General features: G+C 32.3%; 2 protein-coding genes across 2 annotated transcripts; one reads left to right on the forward strand and one right to left on the reverse strand.

Moving 5' to 3' along the window:
- Nucleotides 1-1,306: 1,306 nt before the first annotated feature.
- On the reverse strand, nt 1,307-4,516 carry LOC136987187 (ninjurin-A-like). Its single transcript, XM_067284879.1, has 3 exons — nt 4,315-4,516; nt 4,054-4,248; nt 1,307-1,699 (listed from the first exon to the last, which is right to left on the reverse strand). Exons 1-3 carry the CDS (start codon nt 4,402-4,404, stop codon nt 1,541-1,543), a joined length of 444 nt encoding a protein of 147 aa, XP_067140980.1. The 5' UTR covers nt 4,405-4,516; the 3' UTR covers nt 1,307-1,540.
- Nucleotides 4,517-5,033: 517 nt separating this feature from the next.
- LOC136987185 (ninjurin-2-like) lies at nt 5,034-7,931 on the forward strand. The gene is made up of 3 exons (XM_067284878.1): nt 5,034-5,228; nt 5,618-5,812; nt 7,403-7,931. The coding sequence occupies exons 1-3, from the start codon at nt 5,214-5,216 to the stop codon at nt 7,688-7,690; spliced, it is 498 nt and encodes a 165-aa protein (XP_067140979.1). The 5' UTR covers nt 5,034-5,213; the 3' UTR covers nt 7,691-7,931.
- The last annotated feature ends 2,890 nt before the right edge of the window (nt 7,932-10,821 follow it).

Consider the following 10,821-nt stretch of genomic DNA (forward strand, 5'->3'; position numbering starts at 1 on the left):
CTGAGGAAGGACCGAGGAGAGGAGAGATCCGACAGCCTCCGGACGCAAGAACAAGAAAGGGACTCAACTTCCCGAAGACGTTCTCGGCATTCCGTACCTCCCATGCTCGATTCGACGGAAATCACCGCTGGAAAGACAGACGGACATCTGAGTGCACCAGATTTGTCGGAAATATCATACGACGACCGAACGATTTTTCGGCCCAATCTGAATCTGTAAGCATGATGCCTCTGTATAAATAAACGCGTTCATTTTGGACTTACGGTCTCTGTGTGAGTCTCTTTGCGTCCAGCAAACCACTAACCCCATACGAAAAGCCTTTCTCGTGTCATCCTGACAGATCGCGAGCAAAGCGAGGGTCGAAACCTTTTCACCTAAGGTCGACCCGTAAGGCTAGTAAAGTCGGACTCAAACCCACACTAGTTTCTGTTTAAATTTTAAAAACTTGGCTCTTCTTGCAAAAAGGTTGCCGATCCTTGGGATAAATAATACATGATGATCGTAATTAAAGAGTAAGGTTTGTATTTCCGGGAAACAATTTTCTTCAAAATTCGGCAGCTACAGCGAAATTCAGCACTGCTGTCTCTATTATGTGCATATTATGCAAAAATATGATCGGATGTGTCTTCCATCTCAATGTTCTAAAAACTCCATTGACTGAAGTGACGCTCGGTCTTCTATTTCCAAAATTAATTAGAAAACGACCCATCAATGGATGAGTGGATAAAAACCACTAAACATTCGCGGGTTGGCAGCTCAGAATTTTCCAAATTTCCTACACATGTCCAACACCTAAATAAGGGCCAATTTCTCAGTCTTTCAAAAAGTCACCCACCACCTTGGAAGATCGATCGCTCCATGTACTGCGTATTCAATCAAAAACCACACCAAACCTTGTATAGATATGCTGCTCGTACTAAGATTTATACTTCATTATTGGGCTGCAATTTTAAAATTGCAGACCTATAGATTTCCCATTGTTGTTTGTCTGTCCTTCCTTAATCTCGAGAACGTACTTAGATGAAAACCGAAGGCAGATACAGAACAGGAGCTTCATATTAACTACATACTGTACGAATATTAAGTTTTAATTTTAATATTAGACAAAGATTTCTTTTCGAAATTTGAGGTTTAATTAGTTTTTACAGTAATTATTTTTACTCTTAAAGTAGGGAACGTAATTATGGCCTACCCCGTATTAGTTTTTAGTGTATTATAATGTACGAGATCCTTAGGTTAACATGTAAAATGATTTGATCGAGAAAGGTAAAGATCGTTCATAAAAATTCACATTTTATATACGAAATAAGAGCTATAAACATTTTTTTATTACTAAAAAAATATACTTTTTTCAGTTTTTACTTACATTCAATAAAATTTCACCATATAAACTTTCAATCTAATAACATAAACATCGCCTTGGTGTAAACACGAGGCTTATTTATGTAGAATTATTTACACCGAGAATCTTACGAAAGTATTTACAACATAATATATTTTTAATAAGCTCAAATATAAATATTTACTACATACGCCACTCTTAATGAGAAGTGCCGAATGCCGATATGAAAACATTGACAACTGTAATCAAAAATATACCTATGATAGTTAAATTATTAAGCAATTCTGCATTATGTTGCTGAGCGGCCATGTTGATATTGTACCGGTTATTCAATACTAATAAAACTCCCACGATGATCTGAAAAATTAAAGTAGGAGTTAATCAAAATTGAGCGATGTGACAACACCCTAAACTTTAATTAAACTTCTCCTTTAATGGTTCCTATTTGTTTTGATACTTTATCTCGGCTTTCATTTATCAAAATAATATCATACCAAACACCATGTTTAGAGTTTCCTCCCCTCTTATACAATTATTATGTTAATATTTAATTACAATTAAAATGTACTGCGTTAAATGCCTTTGCTATAAACATTCAGTTAATAAAATAGAAATTATATGAACACAATTAAGATTTCTACCGTTATTGGCCATAGATTAATTATTACGTTTCCCGTCCTTCAATGGGAACTAATTTGTTTTTTCCTACATATTGTCAAGATATCATTCTGCCCCTTTTAATAACAAACCCGAAGAAAGTTGTCTGAAGATTGTTGCTGATATTACTTAACCTTGCATCCACCCAATTTATAATTGTGTAGCTAGAAATTTAAGAATGTTTTATTTAAAAAAAAAGAATTTCAATTAAAAAGATAAATTTACGATTACGGTGAAAAGCGTAAAAATCAAAAACGAACAATTACTATTCTTTCAGTGAACACCTTAAAAAAGCAATTATTTACAATACAGTCAAACCTTTGAATAACGGCCACTGATGGAAACATTTTAAAAAATGGCCGTTGTTAGGAGGTTAGTTTGGAAGCATTTCTAACAAAACTTCTTACAATATAATGCCGCCGTCACGAAAAAAATGGCCGCTTTTTAGAGGTAGCCGTTATTGGAGGTTTGAATATGTAAAGAATTGTAGATGTTGGTTAATTGTTCATGCTTCGTTGTTACATTGAATACTAGCGTGGGCGTACGAGTCGGAGAGTAGGGGACCAAATGTCGTACAGTTTAACATCTAAACTTTTCTCGTTTAAAACGGTATGAGCGTGTCATAAACTCATTTCGCCTACAGAAAAAAAAAAAAAATTATTAAAAAATTGAAACGAAGAAGAGTTTAATAATCGAATGATAAAACTCGATTCTTATAGGGCTATAACACGAATAATTAATTAAGATACTCAGTAATTTGGGCAGTCTGCGTTGATCTATATATACATACATTTGGGGAGGGGCAATGATGGGTGAAAAACATTCCTATTGTCAGGTTTTGAATGGATGTAAAAAATAAGGTGTACCTATTGTTGTTAAGTGTACTTGTTACTGCTCCTTTTTTATATTATGGTATTATAATTTTTATATTATGGTATAAAATTAAAATACGTAGCCTATATATCTTGGGAGGGTGGGCAATTTCCCATAGAAAATATTGGGGGATATAGCCAGTCTCTTATGGATTGACACCCGTGAATTGGACTAGACATGGTTTAGAGAAGAGAGAGAGGAGTTTAAGCTTATCAAGAGGAATTAATTAAAAATTTTTCCAATAAGAATTGTGACAATTAGTCAAATTATTTAAAATCGAAAATTAAATTTAATTTTCGATTTTAAATAATTAAAACTAATTGTTTTTCAATTTTAAATTGAAAAATAATCGAATTGTTCAATTTAATTTCGAACTTGATTTAATTTATTCAATTCTCTAATCCAGTTAAGATTAACTAATTTAAATCTGTTTTAAAAGTTAAAACTGCTTTTCGTTCAAACTTCTATATTTTAATTTGTTATATACAAAAAGAAAACCTTATCCACTTTCAACGTAAATATAAAATTTGGCTAATCCCCTTTTTTTTCCAATTTATAATATGTGCACCACTCTAGTTGAGTATTACACAACAGATTGCAAGGGATAAAATTGAGGCGTTAACAATGAAAACAGAATATTTAAATAATTGCTCTTTTAAGGCTTTGTTCCATACTTCAATTACGTAGCTCTAGACAGATTGATACAGCGTATCTTGAACTAGAAAATTTACTGAACAAAAACTACTCGAGATTATAAACATCCCCAGCTTCCACTACTTTATAGCATAATAAAGTGCTATATTCTCAGCTTTGGTTTATTTCATATATAATATCACTCACAATATTTAAACTGTTGCAGTGTAGTTGTAGTATATATAAAATTAATTGTCTGACTTATTATTAATTTTCATAAATTAGTTAATTTTATACACTGTAAGTGTAGTGTTAAACAAATTACTTAGATATTTATAGGAAGATGTATCTATATACACAAACACATATCCTTCTATAAATAACTGTAGTAGTTTGTTTCATATAAACACTACACTTACTTGTTAGAATATTTAAACTGTTACAGTGTAGTTGTAGTGTATATAAAACTGTCTAACTTATGAAATTAAGCGAGTATATTATTAATATGTATTCTGTGTATATGTATAGACACATCTTTCTATAAATACCTGTAAGGAGATAGACACGCTGAGGCAAGTGACGTTGAGTAGATAGTACTTGTCATTCTCCCCTTCACGCAAAACATATTTCAATTGAGATGCATTGGCAGTAAGAAGGGCTATGTCCATCATCCCTTGAGCAACTGTCTTTTTGGCGGCATATAAATTAACATCCATGGCAGGCCGAGAAGAACGAGGACGATCCTGTAAAACAGCGAACACTATTCGTTTTTAATTCGTTTATTTTTTAAAATAATTTCCGTTTCTTACCTCCCGTTCGATGAGTGTTCTATCTGGTTGATCGCCACATTCGACCATACTCGTCTGCTTCATGTTAATCGCTTCGTTTCTCTCCTCCATCACCCCGTTCGCGCCCGTTTCTACTAAGAACTTAACCGGAGGCCATTTTGAAAGTTTAAAAAACGCGTCCTTGAACGTCTATTACGTCATCGCAGGCGGACGATTTATGACAAAACATCCTGTAGAAAGTTCAAGAGAAATAAAGAGGTAAAAATATCAGAAATTTAATCGAAATTATTATTATAATTTAAACGTGATCATTCTTTAATAACTGAACTATAAACATTACGAGAAATCGTGAAGTTATTTTTATTAACTTTTTTAATATTAATTAATATATTAATTTTATATTAATTTATTCCAGATGCGATTGAATATTACGCATATTTTATGAATTTTTTAAAAATTAATAATAATAATAATAATAACGCTTACGTCAAGCGTCAAGATTTTAAAATTAATGACGTCACTTTAACTCGATTAAAATTCGTTAATTCTACTTAGGACTGTAATTATTATTAAAATGCAAGTAATTGAACGGCTATTATTAATTAATTACAATTAAAGTATGCCGTTACTTTTAAAAATTTCCTCCATTGTTTAACCGCGTGTGGACGAAGACAGGAAGCGTTGTTGTTAATTTGTTAGGTTTTTATAATTCTTTATACATTTATAAATAAGTTTAAGCGACTTAAAGGTGGAATGAGTCGTGTGGAATGTCTTTCCGTAACTCGTTCTACCGCTTATTGGGCGTTAGAACTTATTCGTAAAATCCGGTTACGTGCTTTACTATTGGTCACGCTGTCATTTTATAGATTGACTTTGTAATTATTGGTTGACGTAATTGCTAGCGAGGTTTCAGCCTTGCCATGACTTGCAGCGAAGTAAGTTGGGGGTTATATCAGGCTAAAATTCCGTTTTATAGTGCCCTGTGACTTGTAGGAAGGCATAAAATGACTTTGTTTTAATACGAGTTAATTAAATCACTGTTAAGACGGGTATACCTGAACAGGAGTACCTGTTCTGGTATACCTGAAGGTGTGTATTACAGGTTCATGTATACCGAACATGCCCTGCTTAAGAGTGATTTAATTCGATATACCGCAGCTCGTTTCGTTGTTTTAAGATGTAAAACTGAAAGTTTAAGTTTTGTTTACGTTTGATTTTGTTTTATATAACGATATCTGAAGGTTAAACGCGTGTTTATGTTACGAAATTCGAGTTCAAAGTGTCGAATCGGTGTTTAATTTTTGCTTCTTTTTGTTGATTTCAGTGCACTCGAGAAGCGAGACGTGTGCCTATGGATGTAAATATATACGCGACGAGAAAAACTGTAGCTCAGGGGATGATGGATATTGCTCTATTAACTGCCAATGCGTCACAGTTAAAGTATGTTCTTAGTCATTCGGATATGCACGAATATTTTCTAATTAACATTACGTTAATTGGCGCTTCGATGGCTTTGCAGGTTAGTATTTATGTTGTTATGAATTACACACTTAGGCTATAGGAAGTTATATGTATCAATAATATACACAAGTGCATGCATACATACACACAAGACCTATGTATATTTCAAATCAAGCTTACTGTAGACCTAATAAAACAAAATTCATTATACAGTATATATATATATATATATATGGTTTGAAGATTGTCAGTCTAAAATAAACTTGAATTTAGCTTTATTGAGCTATAAATTAAATGAATTTATGAGAAAGTAAAGTCTAAAATGGTTTGAAGTAGAAAATTTGTTAATTATTGAAAATTTTTCTATAGTTTAAAATAATTTTATAGAAGTATATAAATCATTTGAACAGAAGGATAGGTTGATAGAAGGGCAAAGAACTATTGGTTAATGTTACCCTAGGTGCCAAGATGGCGGCTCGTCTCTGATTCCAGCAAGGAAACAGTGGGACGCACGTTTTAACCTAACCTATTCTAATAATTTGGTTGCTAATAATTATGGTAATTTATTAGAATAGGTTAGGTTAGGTTAGGTTAGGTTAGGTTAGAACGTGCGTCCCACTGTTTCCTTGCTGGAATCAGAGACGAGCCGCCATCTTGGCACCTAGGGTAACATTAACCGAACTGGGTTATAGCAGTTTTTGTAGTAAAATTATATTAACCCACCTATTAAATAGTTTATATCTAAGAAAGTATACGAGAAAGCAACATTCTCAAACAGAAATGAAGTTTCTTTTGTATGGGAAGTTAGAATTTCTTAAATAAATCAATAACTTCTGATAGAAAAGCGTTTGTAGATATATTAATTTAGTCTTGTTATAAGATTGTTATTCTCTCAGTTTATACTTTAATAAATCTAATCTTTGTTCTAGGATAAAAGTTATTCCAAAACTGATGATGATAAACTATATGCATTAAAGCTTGTCTTGATAATCTGTCATTTTGCAGATGCCTGGTAAAATGGCATAGGCTAATATACTGGATAAACAAACCAACAATGTAATCAATCAATTCTCAATGGGTAGTATGCGTACCCCTGGGTTACTCCAGTGAAAAAGGTTGAGAACCTCTCAAATAAAAGGAGGTATGTTATTGGTTTGCTTATCCAGTTATAGTAAAGCCACTTTATGCATTACTTTCCAAAATATTTAAGTATGTGATAAGATTAGATTTGTTCCTAATTTACAAAAATATCCATGTAAAATATAAGGAAAATTAAACAGTTTTAATTTAGAAGCTAACAGTTTTATATAAATTCATTTTAAGTTCATCTATGGCCTGAAATCTTTATATTACCATAACAAAAATACAAGTGGTGTTACAAATAAGTTCTCAAGTGTAGGACAATTTCTGTCCTAAAAATGATTCAGAAGTAACCTCATTCAAGAGTATTATAAACATTAAATATTCATACTGTCCATTTTATTTATCATAAAAGTCAATACCTAAATACATAAATCAGTGACATAAAAATGTATCCAAGGTTAATAACATTACCATAAATAACTTTTGTCACTTTCAGTATAATGTATACTGTTTAAAAGTGATTTATAGTGAGTAACTTATACACTCGTATCAATCTTATTCACAGATAATTGTTGGAATAATGCTGATTCTAGTAGGAAGATCCAATATTAATTATAAGAAACACCAGAAAGGAGCCGATGAGATGAACAACGCCATTGTAGTCATGATATTCCTAATAACTGTGGTTAATGTTTTAATTAGTGCTTTTAGTGTGGACGTGGTCGAATACGAAGATAATTTCACAACCGTTTCTCCATTAGACGACGATGGAATTTCCGACAAAGTTCAACAACCGGGACGAGTCGAGAGAGATTTAAAATATTATTGGCCTAATTGTTCGGAAAGATTTTGATTTTAATTACAAATCTAAAATATTCTCAAATGCCTCTACAGTATTAAACATTAGTGAAGAGATTGTATGGATCACATGGTACTAAGTGAAGGAATTTTTACTTTTGTAAATTAAACTTTTAAAAAATCATTTTCTAGAGGTGTAACTTACTTAAATCTTGTACTTCAATTAACTGTGATACTTAAACCTTTGTACTTTATAACTGTGTAATAACACAATAAATAAACAATAAGAACTGTCACCTGTGAGTGATTTACAGATGGATTGTCGTGTTAATTACCGTTCTTTCACTTTGTAATCGTTAAACAGATAAACACACAACTCTTTTGTGTTAAATTATTTCTTTAAGTAATTTTTTTTTGTGTTTAAACGTTTCGAAATGAATGTAGTCAAGGCGAGATTAAGAAAACTTCACATCAAACGTAGCTGTTTTTTTGAAATTATAACCTTGAAGTTCATAGGTTAATAAAGATTAACGTGTCGTGAGTTTTATTTCGTCATAGAATTTAAATTAAAAACTTAAACGTTTGTTATAATTGATAATCAGACTTTACGTGTTTAAATCTCTCTCATCCTGAAGGACAGGGCCATCGATGGGGGGAAGCTGGGGATTTTTCCACGCACCCGGAGAAAACTTGGGCACCTTTTAGTGCTTACTATAAATGTTATTGTATTTCCTTTGTTCAAAAAAATGGGGGCAAAATGGGCACCAAAGCTTGGTATGTGGGGGCATGAGACCCCACCTTGTCAACTCTGCTGAAATATACTGTATTTTGAATAAGAGTTTTTATGCTGATTAATTATTTTTAAATATATTTAAATTTAGAAATTGCTTTTGAAATTTCTAAATTTAGAATTTTTGATTAGAAATAGCTTCTTTAGAAATTAGAAATTGAATTGGAAATTCAGAAATTGCTTCTTTTAAATTCTTTTTAAACTTAAATATGGAGTAAAAATTGCAAAACTTTAATTATATAGTTGAATATAATCATATGAGACGAAGTAGTAATTTTTTGGTGTAATGAGAATAATAGTTTTATTATTACTATTATTTGGTATGTCATTCCGAGAATGATTGAGAAATTTCATTTATGTATGTAAGTGTTATCCTTTGAAATCTTGCAAACTTGTCCTGAATATCTACCAAAACCGGATTTCAAATTTTAATTTCGGCTCTGTAGAGTAATCTAATATAGAATTTATAAATAAAATGCTGTGCTTTTTTAAAATTTTAATACTTTTATGAGATAATTGGAAGTAGGAATTAATGTAGTACAATATAAATTTTTATCTTACAGTCAATATGACAGTAAAACTTGCATATTCTAAGGCAAGTGTTTCTAATCTTTACTGGTCGTGGGTGCGCGCCTCGCCAACGGGCTTATCACGTAGAGTTTTCCGGGGTTTTTTTTTTTTTTTTGGTTTTAAAATCTAAATGGGGGCCAGTTTCTTATAGAAATTCTAGACCTCCAGGTATTTCCCACGTGTAGCGTTGCCTTATACAAACAAACAACTAATCTTTACTCCTTGTTGCCCTTCTATACTAATACAAAATATATAAGATTTTTTATTCTCTTTCTGCCCTGTGGGCACTAAGAGGGCCTTTTCCTATGCACATCACGGATATGACCGGGCCTACAACTGAGCCGCAGAGTTGTAGGGACGTAGCCCATCCTCTGCCCATGAAGAATTCCTGGGTTCTCCGCCCGAATTCGGTTCCGGATCCCCCAGAACACTAACGCCTTAGCCATCCGCCCAAAATAGTATTAAGAGAATGTTTTGTTTTATTTTCAATAGAAGATAGAAATAATCTCATTACGAATTTCAGTTTTTGATACATAAACTGATGCTAATAATAATAATTACTTGGCAGTGAAAACAATTGCTTGATGATAACAATAATAACAACGAAGATGAATGAATACAAGCGGAACAGAAGTAGTAATTATTTACCTTTGAAATTAGGTAAAGGCCAAACAATAGCTGTTGCATGATATCAAGTAACTTTATAACAATAAAATAAAGTTATATTCAGTAAGAACAATGGAGAGAAGTTCTAGTGTTTGTTTTTTCTACGCTTAATTGAAACATATATTGGTTGTTTATAATATAATAAATTATTGACAAGGTGAGGCGTAAGTAATAAACGTTTTTTGGATGTAAGGTATGTGTGTGGAGGGAAGGCACGATTATGTTCACCCTGTTTGAAGCTTAATAGCTCCTGTGCTTTTAGTCGAAAATTTCTGAAATTTTGCAGGAATGTTTGTGTATTAGGGAGATCGACGCTATTAAACTTTGGTGGTTAAAGGTAGAGAAGGTGGGGAGATAGAGCGGGTCGTATGTCATATCTGGAGTAGGGTCGGACTTAATGACTGTTTTACTTGTTACTAGCATTTACAAATTTTTATAAAACACGTCCCTCATAACACGCAGTTTTAAATGTTGCCGGGAAAGTTAAACAACTCGCTGCTGGATTTTTGTTTTTCATTTTTACCTCAGGCCTGTAAACCACGAGAAACTCGTGGTCCTTCTTATCTAACATGTTTTTTCACTGTTTACATCCCTAAATGTTTGATACGATACGTCAACACGTGGGTGATCTAAGACTTTTTATGGGAAACTGGTTCCTATTTAGGTGTTAGACACATGAAGACACACAAAACACGTGTCGAATTCGTGGGTGAGACCCGAACCCGCGACGTTCGTGAGTTTTAGTCATTCGTTCATTAATTGCCTTTTTAGCCCAATAACCAATTAACATCAAATGTACAATACATCCGGAAGAAGTGTGTTAATTGTGTCTTAGCCTGTATTTAGATTATTTTGTATAAAACGAAAAGAAAGCAAGTCATACCTGTCAGTTAGTAAGGTTATTGCTCTAAATTACATCATTGGAGGAAATAATTAGAATATATAATAATGTGAACCTCAAGAATAGCTTTTTGTAAAAGAGAAGATTATTATTATTATTATTATTAATATATAAACAGAAATTTCTATTTCTGGAGTTCGAGTCACCTACTTAGACTGTATAATTGAACATTTATAATGAATGGTTATGACGAATAAGCGATAAGAAATAAAAAGAAATTAATTCCGAAATAAATTTCAAAGTGTCGTATCGTATTTAT

The sequence above is a fragment of the Centruroides vittatus genome, unplaced genomic scaffold, assembly GCF_030686945.1.
Source record: "Centruroides vittatus isolate TY-2023 unplaced genomic scaffold, ASM3068694v2 scaffold_149, whole genome shotgun sequence".
Lineage (NCBI taxonomy): Eukaryota > Metazoa > Arthropoda > Arachnida > Scorpiones > Buthidae > Centruroides > Centruroides vittatus.